A 20,993-nucleotide genomic window follows, 5' to 3' on the forward strand; every position below is an offset into this window, starting at 1 on the left:
ATTTCCCTCTTCACTTGGTGGGCGTAAGATCTGGGCTCGGGCTGCTCAGTGGCCCACCCTTTCTGGCTGTAGCTGTGGAGAGGGCTTGGCTGAAACGTGAGGGCCGAAATGAGGTACAGGACGCTCCTGGAAAACTGCATAAATTTTAATTAAAGTATGGATTCAGTTTCCAAGAGCCGTCCCTCCGCCCCAGCGGCTCCCCAGGCCTGCCTGTCTCCGCCACCTTGGTGGGCAGGGCTTCCGCTCGGCAGTCTTCTGACGGCGACAGCCCAGTGCCTTGGGCACTCGGCTCCTCTGGGAAAGGGGCTCTTTGTCTCCTGGATGACCTCCAGCCCAGGGCCGCACCTAGGGTTCAGACCCATCACCTAGCGATAAACCCATGCTAAGGCTTGATGAGCAGAAATGAGTACATGGCTGGCCTTGGCGCCTCTTCATCTTCTAGTCTTAACTGATCCCCAGTTAATCTTAGGGTATTGAGGAATTCTTGGTGTCTTTGTATTTTGCCTTTTACAAATGGGGTTCCTGGGCAGGGCTTTTCAAAGAGGAACTTGGTGGCAGTCTTTCATTTAGCAAAGATTGAATGCCCTTTGGAAACCCTTTGGAAACCTGGGGAGGTTCTCCAGGAGAGGTAGAGTGCTTCCCTCCTGCTTTTACCTGAACTGATTGATGCTGAGGAGTGCTCTGGAACGCTGCAACACGGGTGCGGACGCAGGGCAGAGGGCAACTTTGGCTGTTCTGTGTTCAGAGTTTACCATGGAGGGCAAGGTGCATTCAGTCCATGAGTCAGATGCCACTCTTTCCGGTTGCAGAAGATAGCCCTGCTTTGGGGTTAAAGTGGGTGGCACTGATCCTGCCAGGACTCGGTTTATGGCTTCTAGCCTTCTGCTGGCTTGTCCTTCTGCAGTGGAAACATGGATGTCCCTGAGTTGGTACTCACAGAAGAGATTGGCTCACCTCTTTCCCAGCTGTGGCCCAATTACTAACACAGAGGAAGGGCATCCCATGCTTCCCTCCATTGTCTTTCCCACACTGTATTGTAATTGGTATGGTATGTCTTCTTGTCCATGTTCCTGTTACCTCTGTTGAGTGCTAGGACTGTATTTCTGCCATTTCTATCACCAGGGTCTAGTGTACAGAAAGGATTAAATAGGCCTGGTGCAGTGGCTCACACCTGTAATCCTAGCACTTTGGGAGGCTGAGTCGGGTGGATCACCTGAGCTCAGGAGTTCAAGACCAGCCTGGGCTAAATGGTGAAAACAAAAAATACAAAAGTTAGTCAGGCATGGTGGTGTGTGCCTGTAGTCCCAGCTACTCGGGAGGCTGAGGCAGGAGAATTACTTGAGCCTGTCAGCCGAGGTTGCAGTGAGGTGAGATCAAGCCATTGTACTTCAGCCTGGGCGACAGAGCATGACCTTGTCTCAGAAAAAAAAAAAGAAAAGAAAACAAAAAAGAAAGGGGTAAATAAATGGGTACCCTAATTTCCCCATTCTTACACCGGTGGAAGTGCCTTATATTTTGGGGGCATCCAAGCTCTATGCTTGCTAGTGGGATTTACACAGGTCAAAATGACCAAAGATAGTTTTGCATACTTACGGCTAGTCAGCCTGATTCTGGCACTGGAAAAATAGCGCCTCCCAGCCTTCTTCATTGACAATGAACAGGAGTTGATGGCTGCCGGCTCTCCTGTCCAGGTGAAGTTCTTGGGCTGCAGATGGCACCGGGGAACATGTGGGATTGCAGCATTCATGCTTGGCAGTGCCCCTAAGATCCTGGGGATCGATTTATGGGGCAGAACTGGATGCAGCAAATGAGGAGGGCCCTGCTCTGTGGCAGCCCCTCTTAGGAGCACAAATAGAACCAGACTCACAGGTTTCAGTTCTTGACTGCCCAGCCTGTCCTAACGAAATCTAGGCTAGAGGAGAAGAGTAGCCCCTTACCACATTTTTATGTGAGTTTGGATGGAGCGTTGGACGAAGGAGGTAACTGAACAAAAATCTCTTCTAGGCCATGGCCACTATTTAACCAGATACTCCTTTGAGGTTCAACAAAAACAGTAGACCCAACAGATTTGCTACTAGCCCAGGGAATAGTGAAAGCGGCAGCTCTTTTGTTGGCCCAAATCTGTTTACTTATCTCCCATTAGAGCCAGGGCACTGACAGTGCTAGGGAGAAAATTATACAGAAGCCCCTGAGGGTAGTGGCCTTGTTATTTGTCAGTCATGAGTGTGGGGTTATTTGGGGACAGGAATATAGAGAGCAGGTTTCCTGTAAATAAGAAAGTTTGGAGCTGCGCTTTGCTAGATGTCATATCTAAAACAAAGGAGCTTGGGAACAGATGTAAAAGGAATCAACAGACCCTCTCCCAAGGTCCAGCTAGTGCACTCTGCTTTCCCAGGCTCCACTGACAGATACCATCACACAAGCCTCCTTTGTTGAGACCACCACCATGTGTTGGGATGACAGCCCTTGTTCCCTTTTCCTCTGGGAGGCTTCACAGGGACCCTCACCCGACTCTCATGAAGTTTTTTCTGGCCCTGGGGGCCAGGGTGCTGCAGACGGGTGAGCTGCTCTACAATACCCAGGCTTCGGATGAGAGTCTCCCTTTGTAGCAGGGCCTTCACCCGCTCCAGCTCCTCCTCTTCCATAATTTGTTGAGGCCTCATGGTATCCAACTGTCCCAGCAGCAGCTACAAGGTACATGAGAGATACACGCAGGATCTCCAAGGATGAGTCCCAAACCATCGCCCAGGATGGCTGCAGGCCTCCTGCCCACTCTACCCTCATCCCTTCCCTGACCCAGGACAGTCCCTTTTGCTGTCCATTCTCTCACTTCATCTTCCAAAGGATCAGATTCAATGTACCGATTAGGAACTCTCTCTCTCTCTTGTGCATGGGGGGAGAGGACAGCAGAGATTAATTCCCGTCTCTAGTTGTCCCAACCCATTTTCCCGCAGAAAGATAGCCACAAAACCCCCGGCACCTCTTTCTCCCAGTTGTGGTTCCTGTAAGCCAAGCGGGTGGAATGGCTCCGGAGCCCTGCTCTGGGTTGGCTTTTCTCCCCAGCTGATTCACCCTGGTTCTGGTCCTTGGCCTTTTGCCTCTTACTGCCCAAGGTCTCCTGCTGTTCCTGCTTAAGGCGGATCTCCTCCAGTTGCTGCCTGACAAGACACAAGCAGCTTCAGACACTAGAGAAATGGTGTTGGGGAGAAGAGGGGTGAGGAAAAATGGGGATGGGGAAAGAGTAGGAAATTATAATCTGTTCTTAGGACTGATGGGAGAGCAATGACGGGGGAAGACAGGAAACCTACTAAACTGAAAAGAGTCACTAAGAGTCTGATATGATTTATAGCTCCATTCCTCTGCTCAAGTGTCTGACTTCCTCTTCCCCTGCTGGGAAGCAATGCAGCTTCAGGACTTGTCCCCACCTAGGTGTGCAGAGGAGAATATCGGTCAAAGCACCTGGCACACTCCTCTCTGGCCTTGGAAGCAGCAGTCTCCTGGAAGAGGGAGCCATTGTGCTTGAAGAAGCGGGCATACTTCTCTGTGTCAGGCCCAGGGTAGATCCGCCGGTATTTTCCCAGGTGAGAATCCTCATATCGTTCCTGGTCCAGCATTGCCACATGGGATGACTCAGTTTTTTCTTTCCTGTGGAAAGCAAGCTCAAGTGAGTCAGAGGAGAGCTGTGGGAATGTTCAGTAGGGAAAGGAAGACTGACTAAGGTTTGGAGCCCCTCCTACTGGGTTCTTGACCTCCCGGGCCCATGCCCAAGTAGGGAAAGCTGCCAAGCCCATCTTTGGCAAGCCCCAAATGTGGGTAGCCATGAAAATAGGCTTGGGCTGGGTGCGGTGGCTCACGCCTGTAATCCCAGCACTTTGGGAGGCCGAGACAGGCAGATCACAAGGTCAGGAGATCAAGACCATCTTGGCTAACATGGTGAAACCCTGTCTCTACTAAAAATACAAAAAATTAGCCGGGCGTGGTGGTGGGTGCCTGTGGTCCCAGCTACTCGGGAGGCTGAGGCAGGAGAATGGCGTGAACCCAGGAGGCGGAGCTTGCAGTGAGCTGAGATTGCGCCACAGCACTCCAGCCTGGGCGACAGAGCGAGACTCTGTCTCAAAAAAAAAAAAAAAAAAAAGAAAATAGTCTTGACTTCCAGAAATCTGATTTACTTTTCTTTTCTTTTTTGAGACAGGTTCTTGCACTGTTGCCCAGGCTGGAGTACACTAGCACAATCTCCGCTCACTGCAACCTCTGCCTCCCAGGTTTAAGCAGTTCTCCTGCCTCAGCCTCCCAAGTAGCTGGGATTACAGGCATGCACCACCATGCCTGGCCAATTTTTGTATTTTTAGTAGAGACAGGGTTTCACCATGTTGGCAAGGCTGGACATCAAGTGATCCACCCACCTCGGCCTCCCAAAGTGCTGGGATTATAGGCGTCAGCCACTGTACTCGGCCTGATTTTCATCTTAAGTGGAGAGAGGTCTACTCATAAGCTAGCACTCCATTATCATAGTCTTTTAGGTTTCTGATTGTAAAAGTAACATATGTTTTGATATAAGTTTTCCATTTGGGGAAAAAAAAAAAAGTGGCCAGGCATGGTGGCTCACACCTGTAATTCCAGCACTTTGGCAGGTGGATCACTTGAAGTTGGGAATTCGAGACCAGCCTGGTCAACATAGTGAAACCCTGTTTCTACTAAAAATACAAAAATTATCTGGGCATGTTGGTGTGTGCCTGAAGTCCCAGTTACTTGGGAGGCTGAGGCAGGAAAATTTTTTGAACCCAGCAGGTGGAAGTTGCAGTGAGCCAAGATTGCGGCACTGCACTCCAGCCTAGATGACAGCGTAAGACTAGTCTCAAAAAAAAAAAAAAAAGAAAAGAAAAAGAAAAAAGTAATATATGTTCATCACAGAAAATTTAGAAGAGCAGAAAGAAGATAAAGTCTCCCATAATCTTACTATGCAATTAGCCTGTTGATTACGAGCATGGATCTAAGGCAGGACCTCCTGACTTTGAATCCTGGCTCTGCCACTCACTAGCTTGTGCGTCCGTCCGTCCGTCCTTCCTTTTTTTTTTTTTTTTTTTTTTTTGAGACAGCGTCTTGCTCTGTCATCCAGGCTGGAGTGCGGTGGCACAATCTCAGCTCACTGCAACCTCCGCTTCCTGGGTTCAAGCAATTCTTCTGCCTCAGCCTCCCGAGTAGCTAGTACCACCACGCCCAGCTAATTTTTGTATTTTTAGTAGAGATGGGGTTTCACCATTTTGGCCAGGATGGTCTCAATCTCTTGACCTCCTGATTTGCCTGCCTTGGCCTCCCAAAGGGCTGAGATTACAGGCGTGAGTCACTGCGCCTGACCGCTTGCTTGCTTTCTTTAAATGAAAATGAAATAATACAACAATATTTTTATTTTATTTTTTAATTTAATGTTTTGAAACAAGGTCTCACTCTATCGCCCAGGCTGGAGTGCAGTGATGCAGTCTCAGTTCACTATAACCTCGGCCTCCCAGGCTCAAGCCATCCTCTCACCTCAGCCTCCTGAGCAGCTGGGACCACAGGCGTGCACCACCATGTCTGGCTAATTTTTGTATGTTTTGTAGAGACAGGGTTTTGCATGTTGCCCAGGCTGGTCTCAAACTCATGAGCTCAAGTGATCCACCCGCCTCGGCCTCCTAAAGTGCTGGGATTACAGGCATGAGCCACCACACCTGACCACAATATTTTTAAATGGCTTCCTAGTACTCTAGTGTACGATTGTATTTTGTTTATTTAGTCCAGTACTGTTCAACCATTTTTCCTTACTGAAAGACACATTTCATGACCCTCAGGTACACAGTCCAGTCTTGTGGGAATAGCCAGTATATTTACAGTTCTACTTCACTCCCATTCATCACGCAGACATCTGAGTGCTTACGGTGTCCCAGGCCCTGTGGCTCTCATGGGGAATCAAACACACACTGCCCCCTGCATACTGGAATGCAAGTGGGAAGAGCAATGTGGTCATAGTGGTAACATACATATCATTAACAAATTACAATTTTAGTATTGGTAACCAGTTACCATGTTTGTAACTCATTTTACAAAGAAAACAACAATGGGTAACCAACACAGATGTAAATGATTCTCTATTATTGAATGACTAAACTGTTTTCTGTGTTTGTTACAAAGTTTCTCAGGAACTGGTTTCTAAAGGAGCTTTGTTAGAAAAACAAACCAGCTAATCAAACCACAGAAAGCTCCTTATGTGCTAACATGAGAATGGTTCTAAAATACATTGCTAACCAGGGTGCAGACAGTGTGAAAGTTATGCCTCTGTCTGGGTAGGCAGGGAGAAAAATATTTTGTATAAATACATATACATTAAATGCTTACTATATACACGATAGTAGGAATGTTGATTGGCTCCAGAGAGTAAAACTGAGTACCTGGAGGAGAAGGGGAGGAGAAAGACTATCCCCTGTATTTTTAAAATTTTGAACATATCTATGATACATGATTTTTTTTTTTTTGAGACCAGGTCTCACTGTGTCACCCAGGCTGGAGTGCAGTGGTGCAAACACGGCTCACTGCAGTCTTGACCTCCTGGGCTCAAGTAACTCTCCCACCTCAGACTCCTGAGTAGCTGGGAATACAGGCACGCCACCATGCCCAGCTAATTTTTTTATTTTTAAATTATTATTCTTTTGTTTCTTTTTTGTGTTTTAGGTACAGAGTCTCACATGTTGCCCAGTCTGGTCTTGAACTCCAGGGCTCAAGCAATCCTCCTGCCTCGGCCTCCCAAAATGCTGAGATTACAGATATGAGCCACCAAGCCTGGCCCTGTGATTTTTTAATGCAAATATGAACATATTATTTATGCAAAAAGTTGTTTTTGATAGCAAATCAGCCCCAGGCCACATTCTCCATCTAAAGGAGGACTTTTAGTCTCAGGAATAATGAAGAACTAAACACATGCCAGACACCTAGCACACCTCGATTCTCGTGGCTGTTGGTAGCACTGGAAAAGCCGTTCCTTGACTCGCCGCTTATCCTCCTCCATCACCTTCCTTTTGTCACAGCCCCGGAGGTTGACAAGGGTCATAGCATCACAGAGAAGTGCATCCTTTACCTCTTGATCAAGGTGTGAGTCAGTGGTAAAGCTTGGAGAGTGGTTTACCTGCCAGGAAGAGTCATTATACACCCCTTTCCCTGACCACCTGAGCAGGTGGTAGCCTCTTGCAGGCAGAACTAGAGGGTCTGAGATATTCCTCTCCCATGGCCTCAGCCAGGGAGGCTGGATGCTCTGGCTTCCAAGGCCACAAAACTCTGCCATAGAGATCTCCAATTCACAGACCAGTGAGAGCAAATCAGCTGGCCTGCCTCTCTAGATAGTGTGTCCCTAAAAACTTACATTAGGGCACTGGGGATCCCAAACCTGCATCCCTATGGTAGAGGCCAAAAACCACCAAGATTTGACTCAGCAGGTCAAAAGGGTAGAGATCTTATGCCTTCTGCTGATTCCCACCCACCCCAGGGTTTTCACATCTCCCATTCTGTGTGCCACCACCTGAGTATACCCCTGTCCCAGGTGTCCTATTCAAGGAGGCCTCTGGACCTTGGTTTTGCAAGGAGATAATCCTCACCTCTAGCAGCCAGGGCTTCAACTTGTGGTCCAGCAAGATGTCAAAACCAAGGATCTCAAAACAGGCACATGTACCTCCATTCAGATACTGGGGAAAACAGGTTCGGTAGTTGTGGCGTAGAACAGAATGGGCTGAGATGATGGTTTTGATGATGATGTCCTCGATGTCCCCCCACAGTTCTCCAGGGTTGTAGCTGTGCTCTTGCAGCCAGATGTTGAGTGTCGACAGCTTCCTGCGAGGCCCAGTGCTCAGAGGAAGGCCAGTTTCTAGGCCACTGGGGCCAGGCTGTAGGCAGGAGGCTCCCTCACACTAACCCTAATTGCATGCCTGGGCTTTGAAGGGCTGCTACCAGTTTGGAGCAGGGACTAGTTACCAGGGTGGGGTTTGGGGCTGCACTTAGAGCTCCAAAGTGCAGGCACAGGACAGGGTCTATAAAGGCTGAGTTTCCCTGGGCAATTAGCCTCCCAAGAGCCAGCTCGGTTTCATGGGCTACTGGGACTATGGGGCTAAGCAGCAGAGGAAGCAGGAGAAAACAGAGTAGCGAGTACCTCTTACTGCCCACAGTACCATCCCGGACAAAATTCTCATTGTGTTTGTTGATAGCATAGTTGGTCAGGTGCATGCAGACATTGTCCTGTGGAGAGAGAGTGGCCCTGTGGTCTCAGACTGCATGTGGCCGTCCTCTCCAGCCCTTCATTGCCTTCTTACTCCCCACCCCTCCCAAGGATCTCTTGTCTCCTGTCTCTCTCCACCAGAGGACTGCTATTCTGGACGATCCTGGGGCAGAGGGTGTGCTGGGCTCCTCCAGGTGCTGACCTTTTCTCATTTACCACCTACCAAACACTTGCCTCCCAGCTAGATACTGCAGCTCTTGCTGACTTCATTCCTTGTTCTTTGGTGACAGTGACAAACCTCTCTACCATGTTTCTCTAGAGAACCTCAGCACTCATGGTAGTGGAAAAGAAGAGTGCTTCCCAGTCCCCTTACCAGGTTGTTATGGCTGGGCTCCACATAGGGTGTGGTGGCAAAACGGGCCAGGCCCTCCTCATACATGAAGATCCGGAGAGGGTCACAGGATGTGATCAGGACGTAGACTCGCATATCAAACTTGAAGCCATCAATGAGGAAGGGCTGGGAGCACACAAACCCATGAGGGAATAATAACACGTTTGAAGTGCCTACTATGAGCTGTTGTAAGTGCTTCACATACACAGCTCATTGAATTTCCACAATAACCATGTAAAGTAGTTACTGTTATTACTCCCACTTAATAAATGAGGAGAGGCCAGGCGTGGTGGCTCATGCCTATAATCCCAGCACTTTGAGAAGCTGAGGAGGGTGGATCACGGGGTGAGGAGTTCAAGACCAGCCTGGCCAAGATGGTGAAACCCCGTGTCTACTAAAAATACAAAAAGTAGCTGGGTGTGGTGGTGGGTGCCTGTAATCCCAGCTACTCGGGAGGCTGAGGCAGAGAATTGCTTGAACCTGGGAGGTGGAGGTTGCAGTGAGCCGAGATCGTGTCACAGCACTACAGCCTGGGCGACACAGCGAGACTCTGTCTCAATCAATCAATAAAGAGACAGAGGCACAGAGAGGGTAAGAAACTTGCCCAAGGTCACATATCTGGGAAGTGGAAAGCTGAGATTTAACCCTAGGCAGGCTGGTTGTGAACCATGGCTGGATACTGCTTCCACGAAAAGGGGGCTAGTGGGAAAGGTAGAAGCCTAGGACCAGCTTCCTTCCTGGCTTTTGGGAGAGACGAGGCAGCCCAGTGCTGGGTGTTGGGGAAGGCTGATGGTCCTGAGGCATCCTTCACCTTGGAGATGTATTGCTGGCAGATCATATGCTCTCCTGGCTTGATCTCCCGGGGATTTCGGGTAATGAAGATGCCACGTCCCTGACAGCCACTGTCTGGCTTGCAGATATACGTGCGGGCTTTTCGCTGACGACCGTAGGACTGGAAGTCCCCGTAGCTATGTGTAGAGAAGGCCTGGTCAAAAGGTTTCTGTGTATCATGGCTTTCCCACGGCCCCATGGAGCTCTTCCTGCTATCTAGTCCATGCTCTTCCTGGAACACTCAGTCTCAGACCCGACCCTCTTTTCTTTGACCAGCTGAAACTTTCTCATTCCACTTCCATCCCTCTGAGACATTCCTAGGTCACAAGACCAGAGCCTGGAGGGAACTCTGAGAACGACCCTTTTCCTCCCCATGGTATCTCAGCATGGAAGCCAGACCCACTCACTCTGCGGGGAGGCACCAGGTGCGGGGGAAGATGTTGTATTCAGAGGGATAGAGTTTGTGCATGCGGTTGAGGTTCCGAGCCAGCAGATCTTTGCGGCAGATTTCTGTCATGCCAGGGAAGTGGTTGATTTTCTGAAACACAGCCAGTTAGTACGAGCCCCCAGAGTAAGTGGCAGTTCCTAGCACCTGGGCATCCCAGGAAGCAGTGGAGGAGGATTGGGAAGGTTAAGGGAGAAGTCACAGTGGAGGTAAGCACTGCACCGAGGACTCAAGGGCAAAAATAGGAAGATTCCTTGAGGCAGGTGAGAAAACCTTCTGTGACTCCTACCCAACACACACATCCACACTGAGCTCAGCAAATGAGGGGCAGTGAGAAAGGATGTACCTAGCCAAGACTGTGGCTTCCACAGTCCACCTTCTAACATCCCTCAGACCACCAAGCCTAGTCCTCTAACAATAACTAGTGCATGGTAGCACAAAGCAGACAATGAGATGAAAGCATTTCCCAAAAGACACAAAAGAGAAAAGGAAACTAAGAACCAGCCCCAAGGAATGTGGTACCATGGCACCCACAGAGGGTGTGGCATCGCCCTGGTGCCTGCCAGAAACCCCTGGCTGCTCTGTCCTGCTCTGTCCTGCCGGGTGGGTGGCAGCATCCGGGATGCCACCAAGCAAAGAACAAACAATGAAATAGGATGTGCCCACCAGACACTTCCTTCAGGTAATTCCAGAGACCCAGGAGGAGAATCTTTCCATTGGAAAAGAATACCCTGGGGGTGGTCTTTCCTGTGCTCTCTCACTGGCTTTCCCAGTCACTGGCTGCACTCACTGTATGAACTTAGTATTTCTCACTCTCCATGTCCTAACCAAGGGATATCTGCTGCTCAGGGCTGTTCTTGAGGATTTAATGGGCTAATAACATAAAAGCATTTAACACAGGGTCTGTTGTACAGTAAGTCCTCAATGAATGCTGCTAATTATTGTTATCCTCATGCCGTTTTTTTGTTTTGTTTTGTTTTGTTTTGTTTTGTTTTGTTTTTTTTGAGACGGAGTCTCGCTCTGTCGCCCAGGCTGGAGTGCAGTGGCCAGATCTCAGCTCACTGCAAGCTCCGCCTCCCGGGTTCATGCCATTCTCCTGCCTCAGCCTCCCAAATAGCTGGGACTACAGGCGCCCGCCACCTCGCCCGGCTAGTTTTTTGTATTTTTTAGTAGAGACGGGGTTTCACCATGTTAGCCAGGATGGTCTCGATCTCCTGACCTCGTGATCCGACCGTCTCGGCCTCCCAAAGTGCTGGGATTACAGGCTTGAGCCACCGTGCCCGGCCTATCCTCATGCCGGTTTTTTTTTTTTTTCCCCTTCCCTGAGACAGGGTCTCCCTCTGTCGCCCAAGCTGGAATGCAGTGGTGTGATCTCAGCTCACTGCAGCCTCTGCCTCCCAGGCTCAAGAGATCCTCCTATCTCAGACTCCCAAATAGCTGGGACTAAAGTCATGCACCACCATGCCTAGCTAATTTTTTTATTCTTTTTGTATTTTTGGTAGAGACTGGGTTTTGCCTGTTGCTGGTCTCAAAGTCCTGAGTTCAAGCAACCTGCCTGCTTTGGCTTCCCAAAGGGATTTTAGGCATGAGCCATTGTACCCAGCCTGCTATCCTCATTTTACAAATGCCCCTCCTTTGGAACTTTTTTTTTTTTTTTTTTTTGAGATGGAGTCTCGCTCTGTTGCCCAGGCTGGAGTGCAATGACGCAATCTTGGCTCACTGCAATCTCCTCCTCCCAGGTTCAAGCGATCCTCCTGCCTCAGCCTCCTAAGTAGCTGGGATTACAAGTGTGTGCCACCACGCCTGGCTAATTTTGTATTTTAGTAGAGATGGGGTTTTACCATGTTGGTCAGGCTGGTCTTGAACTCCTGACCTTGTGATCTGCCTGCCTCGGCCTCCCAAAGTGTTAGGATTACAGGCGTGAGCCACCGTGCCTGGCCTTGTTTTTTATTTTTAAAACAGGGTCTCACTCTGTCACTCACCCAGGCTGGAGTATAGTGGCATGATCTCTGCTCATTGCAACCTCCACCTTTCTGGGTTCAAGGGAACTCCTGACCTGAAGTGATCCACCCGCCTCGGCCTCCCAAAGTGGTGAGATTACAGGTGTGAGCCACCACGCCCAACCTCCTTTGGAGCTTCTTGAGAACTTCTAGCACTTGCTTTCTCTCTTCGGCACCTCTCCCAAGACTAGTCATGGGACAGGTTTTAATTTCCTCAACTTCCTGCCTTGCTTCCCCAAAGAATAAGCCTGCAGACCCTTTTAAATTATTTTATTGCTGATCACCACAAACACCCAATTAGAGGATAATAAAAATATCACAAGGCAGTTCTATTCTTGTGGACCCCAGTGGATCATTCCTGAATTTCTTGCCACCAGGCAGGACCCTGCAGTCTCCTAATGGATGTGGAATGTTAAGCTAAGTTGCTTAGAAGGCTGGATCATTCAGCTGGCCCTGATGTTAGCTCTGAAGCTGCCTCCCAGTATTCTCCCTAAGATGAGCTCACCCACCCTGGAGAGGGCCAGCTACACACAGATGCCACCAAGCAAAGCACAAATAATGAGATAGGATGTGCCCACCAGACACTTCCTTCCGGTAATTCCAGAAACCCAAGATCTCCAAGAGGAGATCTTTCCACTGGAAAAGAAGACCCTGGGGGGTGCTCTTTCCTGTCTGCACAAGGGGACAGCCACAAAGAGTAGGAGTCTTGGGTGCCTGGGCAAGGAGGTGGGAAAAGTCATTCTGGGGCCCTAGCCCCTGTAGGCTCTCAGGCCAGGAGATGGGTACCTGAAACCTCTTCATGTCCATGACTCGTTCCAGCGAGACAGAGCAGTCTGTCCAGTACAGAGTCCATTCTTCATCCTCCCCCACCTCTTTCAGGCCACACATTTGGGCTGCCCGACGCACTGCAGAGACAGGGAGATCAGTGGTGCCAGCATGGACACCGGCAACTAGCCCTGGAACTGTGTAGCTGGGTCAGGTAAGGTATACACCTGACCTGAGGGCAGGTTGAAGAGGGAGGTAGTTCTCGCCTCAGCCCCGCACTTTAGTTACCACATGGCAATTTCAAGTTCTTAGGGGCTGTTAGGGCCCTTCCAAAATACCTAGCAGAGAAAACTAGAACCTGGTTTTCTGTTTGTTTGTTTTTTAGAGACAGAGTTTCTCCCTTGTTGCCCAGGCTGGAGTGCAATGGCATGGTCTCTGCTCACTGCAACCTCTGCCTCTCAGATTCAAGTGATTCTCATGCTTCAGCCTCCCCAGTAGCTGGGACTACAGGAGCCCACTAACACACCTGGGAAATTTTTGTATTTTTAGTAGAGATGGGGTTTCGCCATGTTGGCCAGGCTGGTCTCGAACTCCTGAGCTCAGGAGATTCGCCCGCCTTGGTATCCCAAAGTGTTGGGATTACAGGCGTGGGCCACCGTGCCCGGCTGCTCCTGTCAGTCTTATCCCTCAATCACGGATGTTTGTGGCTTGGGGAGCCGCCTATAGGTAGGGGTCACACTGGCACTTCATACTCCACACTTGGGTGGCTCCTTATAAAGATGCCAGAGGGCGGGCCGGGCACGGTGGCTCAAACCTGTAATCCCAGCACTTTGGGAGGCCAAGATGGGTGGATCACGAGGTCAGGAGATCGAGACCATCCTGGCTAATCCGGTGAAACCCCGTCTCTACTAAAAAATACAAAAAAACTAGCCGGGCGAGGTGGTGGGCGCCTGTAGTCCCAGCTGCTGGGGAGGCTGAGGCAGGAGAATGGCGTGAACCCGGGAGGCGGAGCTTGCAGTGAGCCGAGATCGCGCCACTGCACTCCAGCCTGGGTGACAGTGCGAGACCCCATCCAAAAAAAAAAAAAAAAAAAGATGCCAGAGGGAATATTAGGGGAAGGACCTAGCTGGAGATTTTCTTTTTTTCTTAATTGTTGAAGTCCCTTCAAATCTTCCTTGAAAAACTTTTAAGCTTGTCTCATCACTGGTAAAATCTGTGAAGGGTCTGGCATGGTGGCTCCTGCCTGTTATGCCAGGTCTTTGAGAAGCTGAAGTTGGAGGATAACTTGAGCCCAGGAGTTCGAGACCAGCCTGGGCAACATAGCAAGACTCTGTCTCTACAAAACATTTAAGAATTAGCTGGGCAGGCTGGGCACGGTGGCTCACACCTGTAAACCCAGCACTTTGGGAGGCCGAGGTGGGTGGATCACCTGAGGTCAGGAGTTCGAGACCATCCTGGCCAACATGGAGAAACCCCGTCTCTCCTAAAAGTACAAAATTAGCCAGGTGTGGTGGCACATGCCTGTAATCCCAGCTATTTGGGAGGCTGAGGCAGGAAAATCACTTGAACCTGGGAGGTGGAGGTTGCAGTGAGCCGAGATCACACCATAGCATTCCAGCCTGGGCAACAAGAGTGAAACTTGGTCTCAAAAATAAATAAATAAATAAAAAGAATTAGCTGAGCATAGTGTTGCAGGCCTGTAGTCCCAGCTACTGGGAAGCTCAGGTAGGAAGATGGCTTTGAGCTCAGGAGTTCAAAGCTGCATTAAGCTATGATTGCAATACTGCACTCCAGCCTGGATGACAAAGCAAGACGCTGTCTCAAAAATAAATAAATAGAATCTGGGAAGGGTGGGCAGTGCTGAGTGGTGGCTCTTGGACTTTTTTTTTTTTTTCCTTGTTTACTGTGAAGATACCCTCCCTAACACTGAGACTGCCTGTAACAGCAATGTCTCAGCTACCAGTGTCTGAGGCAGAGGACACCTAGGAAGCTCAGTACAGGTTATAGGCAAGCCTGCCAGGCCCCAGGGGCTGGAAGCCTGGTCGGGGGTCCATTCCAGAGGAAGAGCAGCAGCTGTAGGCACCCTGTTATGCACCATAGTGTGAGTGACGGGCTGGGTGCTTACCACTCTCATACTTGCAGTTGGTCAGGTTGATGGCCAGGGATCTAGAATGGAGGAATAGCATAAATCAGGCAGAGTGGGAGGGAAGGACAGGCACCCAGACGAAGAGACATCCAACAAGTTCACAACACAATTCCTTTTCTCTAGAAGCCACTTAAAAGAAAGAACAGGATGATATAAACAGGCTGGGATTCCAAAATGAACCAGCCTAAATAGTTCTGAATTTTTTTTTCTGTTGTATCAAAGGGTTAATGATGCTCCAGCATTTCCTGTCCTCTTTTGTAGGCTAAAGGGAAGATCTTAGATCCCAGCTCCCCCAAATGTTGAAGGGAGGCCAGTGGGTGACTCCCTGGAGCTGGGCAGTTGAGGGGATCTAGGGAATAGTTACCTGCGTTTCCGCCTTCTCTTCCTCCTCCCAGCTTCTAAGTCGCCTGTGTCAACTGGGGCTATGACTTTCTTCGGAATTTTTGTGGCTATAATGGGTGAGGGAACCCCATTTTTAAATGCCTTATAGTCAGCTTTTAAGAGAGCCTGCTGTGAAGAGTTACAGGGAATGGTAGCTTCCTCTTTAACACATTTCTCAGATTCCTTTTTCTCAACATAGTCTTCCTCTGATTCGCTGGTCCTACAGGTACTCGGCTCCATTCTCTCAGATTCTGAGGGGTTGGGAGGTGGGAATGAAGTGTATATCAGACCTCCCTCAGGCCCTAGAAGGCCTGAAGGAATCCACCAGAACGACCTTCATGCTGTTTTAAAGGAATGTTGCTGCCCCTTCAGGACAAAACAGTTTCACCGAGGAATGGGATGTATCCAGGTAGGTGGAGGTGCATGGGAGTGGAAGATACCAGTGAGATGTGGATTCCCTGATGACAAACCTCAATCATCCAGGATCACACTGGATCATACAATGCACAGGGGTGCCTTCAGTAGTTGGACACAGATGGTATGGGCCATGACCATGGCTCTTTTGTACCTGATTGGGAAGGAGGATGGCTGGCAGTGCTGGGGGGACCTTCGCTTTAAAATACAGCTGAATCGGCCAGGCGCAGTGGCTCACGCCTGTAATCCCAGCACTTTGGTAGGCTGAGGTGGGTGGATCACGAGGTCAGGAGATGGAGACCATCCTGGCTCGGACGGTGAAACCCCGTCTCTACTAAAAATGCAAAAAATTAGCTGGGCGTGGTGGCACGTGCCTGTAGTCCTAGCTACTCGGGAGGGTGAGGCAGGAGAATAGCTTGAACCCGGGAAGCAGAGGTTGCAGTGAGCTGACATTGCGCCACTGCACTCCAGCCTGGGCAACAGAGCGAGACCCCATCTCAAAAAATACAATACAATACAATACAACACAACACAATACAGCTGAAGGCCGGGCGCAGTAGGTCACGCCTGTAATCCCAGCACGTTGGGAGGCTGAGGCCGGTAGATCACTTGAGGTCAGGAGTTGGAGACCAGCCTGATCAACATGGGGAAACCCCGTCTCTCCTAAAAATACAAAAATTAGCTGGGCGTGGTGGTGCGTTGCCTGTAGTCCCAGCTACTCAGGAGGCTGAGGCAACAGAATCACTTGAATTTGGCAGGTGGAGGTTGCAGTAAGCCGAAATCACACCACTGCATTCCAGCCTGGGCGACAGAGCAAGAGTCTTTAAATAAATGAATAGATAAAATACAGCTGAAGACCAAAAGCCCCCTACACTGGCCCTTTGCCTGTCCCAGGACTCATTTTCTGCACGTGTACACATTAGGGACAGGCACCCGATGGCTAAGACCCTTTGGGCTGTGACAGTGGAGACTGCCCACCCATGGTTCCGAGGAGAGCTGAGGGACTGCTGGGTCCGCCCCTAGCGGCCTGGGGCTGCACTCAGCTGGCCGCTCATGTCCCCTCTTCCCCCGGCTCCAGTTCTCCCTGGGCGTTTCTGGGCGTCTGGAACCGCCTCCTCGTTTCACAGGACTGGCTGTCCCCACGATCGCGAGGGGGAACCTCTTCCCCCGCAGGGGTTCACTCCTAGCTCCCGGCGGCCGTGGCGGCGGCAGCAGGGGCAGCGCTTCCTTGAGCAAGCCAGTGGCCGCTGCGGTTGCCATGGACACGAGGGCAGCTCCCATTGGAGAAGCGTTCTGGGGGCGGGGCCTCCCTGCAGCCACACCTACTTGGGCGCCGGCCGAGGCCATCTTGGGCGGGGGGCGGGTAACAGCATTTGCCCTTTGGAGCTGGCCAGCCTCGAGGCCAGATTCCTCCGGTGCATCATGGGACTTGCAGCCCTCCTGCTTCCAAGCCAGTTCTCACCGCACTCCCATCTTTCCCTAAACTCCGGGCCAAGGAATTTGGCCAAGCATATGATCAGGACAAAGAGCTGTTTGCCTTCCCTCAATTCTTTTTTTTCTTTTTCTTTTTCTTTTTTTTTTGAGATGGGGTCTTGCTGTGTCACCCAGGCTGGAGTGCAGTGGAATGCACCATCATAGCTCACTGCAGCCTGGACCTCCTGGGCTCAAGCAATCCTCCTGCCTCAGCCTCCCCAGTAGCTGTGACTACAGGAGGGCGTCACCACACTGGGCTCAATTCTTTAATAACTCTAAGTTTAGCTAGCACAGCGTATGCATTCAAGAGTGACAGCCGGCCGGGCGCGGTGGCTCAAGCCTGTAATCCCAGCACTTTGGGAGGCCGAGACGGGCAGATCACAAGGTCAGGAGATCGAGACCACCCTGGCTAACATGGTGAAACCCCGTCTCTACTAAAAAATACAAAAAACTAGCTGGGCGAGGTGGCGGGTGCCTGTAGTCCCAGCTGCTCGGGAGGCTGAGGCAGGAGAATGGCGTAAACCCGGGAGGCGGAGCTTGCAGTGCACTCCAGCCTGGGCAATAGAGCGAGATTCCCTCTCAAAAAAAAAAAGAGTGACAGCCATCGTAAGGCCATGTGCCTTTCAAGGCTTTCCCTCTGGTGGACTGAGATAGCTCCACTAAGGAATAACAAAACCTCCTGATCACAGTGCTTCTTCACTGCCACCTTCTCTTCCTGACATCCACCCACTTTGATTTCTGCTCACCACCTCCACCCAACTCAGCTCAACTTGTCACCCTAAAATTATACTGTGTGGCTAAATCTAGAGAACACTTAAAAATACATGAACTTTTAAAAAATTATTATTATCTTATTTTTTTGAGACAGAGTCTTGCTTTGTAGCCCAGTCTGGAGTGCAGTGGTGTGATCGCAGCTCAGTGCAACTTTACTTACCCTCCCAGGCTCAAGCAATCCTCCCACTTCAGCCTCCCAAGTAGCTGGGGCTACAGGTGTGCACCACTATGTCCGGCTAATTTTTGTATTTTTTGTAGAGACGGGGTTTTGCCATGTTGGCCAGGCTGATCTTGAACTCCTGGCCTCAAGTGACCTGCCCACCTTGGCTTCCCAAAGTGGTGGGATTACAGGCATGAACCACTGCGCCCAGCCTAAAAAGGCATGGACATTCTCTAATTCATAGACTTTGTTTTTGTTGTTATTGTCTATCAAGATAAACTATTTCTTTGCCCACATATTCATGTTTCATAGTTCAGGAATATAGATTAATGATAAACTTCTATGTAATTTAACCCAAAGAAATTGTTTATATTCCAAAATCACTTTGAACTTTTAAAGATACCACCCTTCCTCATCTCCTCAAAATATTTCATAGAATCAGCCAGGCTGGGTGGCTGGCCTTGTAGTCCCAGCTACTAGGAAGGGTGAGGTGGGAGATCTCATTTTATTTTATTTTTTTTGAGACGGAGTCTCGCTGTGTCGCCCAGGCTGGAGTGCAGTGGCGTGATCTCGGCTCACTGCAAGCTCCGCCTCCCGGGTTCACGCCATTCTCCTGCCTCAGCCTCCCGAGTAGCTGGGACTACAGGTGCCCGCCACCACGCCCGGCTTTTTTGCATTTTTAGTAGAGATGGGGTTTCACCCTGTTAGCCAGGATAGTCTCGATCTCCTGACCTTGTGATCCGCCCGCCTCGGCCTCCCAAAGTGCTGGGATTACAGGCGTGAGCCACCGCGCCCGGCCTGGTGGGAGGATCTCTTGAGCATGGGAGTTAAGAGGATGCAGTGAGCTATGATTATGCCACTGCACTCCAGCTTGGGTGACAGAGTGAGAACTCGTATTTAAAAAAACAAGTATCTGGCCAGGTGCAGTGGCTCATGCCTGTAATCCCAGCACTTTGGGAGGCTGAGGCAGGTGGATCACGAGGTCAGGAGTTCGAGACCAGCCTGGCCAATATGGTGAAACCCCGTCTCTACTAAAAGTATAAAAATTAGCTGGGTGTGGTGGTGCGCGCCTGTAGTCCCAGATCTTCAGGAAGCCGAGGCAGGAGAATCGCTTGAACCCGGGACGCAGAGGTTGCAGTGAACCGAGGCTGTGCCACTGCACTCCAGCCTGGATGACAGAGCAAGACTCTGTCTCAAAAGAAGAAAAAAAAAAAGGGAAAGAAAGAAATGGTCCTCCTGGAAATGTTCTGCAGTCCCTTGACTTCCAGGACACTCACTGCATCAACAAACAATTTAGTGTTCTAGGGACTGTTCTAGGATCTGGACCATCATTTCTTGCCTGAATTGCTACCATTCAGCAATTTTTTTTTTTTTTTTTTTTTGAGACGGTCTCACTCTTGTCGCCCAGGCTGGAGTGCAATGGTTCGTACTTGGCTCACTGCAACCTCTGCCTCCAGGTTCAAGCGATTCTCCTGCCCCAGCCTCCCAAGTAGCTGGGATTACAGGCATCTGCCACCACGCCTGGCTAATTTTTGTATTTTTTAGTAGAGACGGGGTTTCACCATGTTGGCCAGGCTGGTCTCGAACTCCTGACTTCAAGTGATTCGCCTGCCTTGGCTTCCCAAAATGCTAGGATTACAGGTGTGAGCGACTGTGCCCGGCCAACCCAAGACTTCTTTTACTTGCTGTGTAAAAGTTAAGGGAGCTAAAAGGAAAATGGGATTTCACACCCACATACTCTCTTAGAATAGTGTCTACTGACTGGTTCCTCTGGAACCAGTGTGGAAATCTCTGGAGTAACAGGGCAGAATAAAGCAACGAGATAAAGAAAAAATTTCCCACATTGACTCAGAGGCAGACAGAGGAACAACGACTTAGCTCTGGATTTTGTGTCTACATCAAAAGGAGCTTCTAAAGTGCTTGGGAAAGACCCCAAGAGGGATGGCTGGGGCTCAGGGAGGGCAAACTGTTAAGGACAGCACTACCTACCATGGGAACCACTGACTGGAGAGGCAATCACAAGCACACATTGTCCCAGCTCATCTTCTGGTACCTGTCTGTGCTGCAGTCCCGACTCCAGCTGTCTGACTTTGAACAAATTACAAACTGTCAGTCTCCATCCCCTTTTTTGAATGGAGGTATTAAGAAGACTCAGGCCGAATCACTTGAACCCGGGAGGGAGAGGTTGCAGTGAGCCGAGATCGTGCCACCACACTCTAGCCTGGGCGATAGAGCGAAACTCCGTCTCAAACAAACAAAAAAAAGACTCAGGCCAGGTGCAGTGGCTCATGCCTGTAATCTCAGCACTTTGGGAGGCTGAGGTGGGAGGATCTTGAGGCCAGGAGTTCAAGACCAGCCTGGGCAACTTGGCAAGACCCTGTCTCCACAAAAAATAGCGTGGTGTGGTGGCCCATGCCTGTGGTCCCAGCTACTAGGGAGGCTGAGATGGGAGTATTGTTTAAGCCCAGGAGGTTGAGGCTACAGTTAGCTGTGTTCATAGCACTGCACTCCAGCCTGGGTAACAGTGACCCTGTGTCAAAAAAAAAAAAAAACAAAACACAACAACAACAACAAAAAACACTGAAGCAAGGTGTGGTGGCATCTTAGCACTTTGGGAGGCCAAGGTGGGAGGATTTCTTGAGGCCAGGAGTTTGACAGCAACCTGGGCAACATAGCAAGACCCTGTCTCTACAAAAAACTAAAAGAGTTAGCCAGGTGTGATGGTGCACACCTGTCATCCCAGCTACTCAGGGGGCTGAAGTGGGAGGGTAGCTTGAGCCCAATAGTTCCAGTCTGCAGTGAGCTGTGATTGCACCACTGCACCCAGCCTTACAAAAAAATAAAGACATGCACCTGGGAAATTGTGATGACACTGTGTTTTTACATCAGATGATGTCAGTGAAGAGCATTCAACTCAGTGTTGGGGGCTAGAGGAAAGCTCAAGGTGGCCGGGAAAGTGGAGGGGGGCATTTGGGTGGAG

The 20,993-nt window shown here is 50.1% G+C and overlaps 1 protein-coding gene across 3 annotated transcripts; it reads right to left on the reverse strand.

The window, feature by feature from the left end:
• Positions 1-23: 23 nt before the first annotated feature.
• Positions 24-17,190, reverse strand: TTLL13 (tubulin tyrosine ligase like 13). Of its 3 annotated transcripts, XM_017861210.1 has the most exons (17): positions 16,585-17,190; positions 15,176-15,443; positions 14,791-14,831; positions 12,687-12,805; positions 9,863-9,993; positions 9,436-9,592; positions 8,607-8,750; positions 8,168-8,253; positions 7,620-7,851; positions 6,969-7,153; positions 3,460-3,645; positions 2,981-3,158; positions 2,508-2,687; positions 1,594-1,705; positions 655-898; positions 224-345; positions 24-134 (listed from the first exon to the last, which is right to left on the reverse strand). In XM_017861210.1, exons 1-17 carry the CDS (start codon positions 16,586-16,588, stop codon positions 46-48), a joined length of 2,478 nt encoding a protein of 825 aa, XP_017716699.1. In that variant the 5' UTR covers positions 16,589-17,190; the 3' UTR covers positions 24-45. The 3 variants fall into 3 exon arrangements, with proteins under 3 accessions (XP_017716699.1, XP_017716700.1, XP_017716701.1); XM_017861211.1 differs by having other exon boundaries at positions 130-345; XM_017861212.1 differs by lacking the exons at positions 24-134; positions 224-345 and having other exon boundaries at positions 651-898; positions 1,594-1,897.
• Positions 17,191-20,993: the final 3,803 nt, after the last annotated feature.

This window comes from Rhinopithecus bieti, unplaced genomic scaffold (assembly GCF_001698545.2).
Source record: "Rhinopithecus bieti isolate Rb0 unplaced genomic scaffold, ASM169854v2 scaffold_57534, whole genome shotgun sequence".
Classification (NCBI taxonomy): domain Eukaryota; kingdom Metazoa; phylum Chordata; class Mammalia; order Primates; family Cercopithecidae; genus Rhinopithecus; species Rhinopithecus bieti.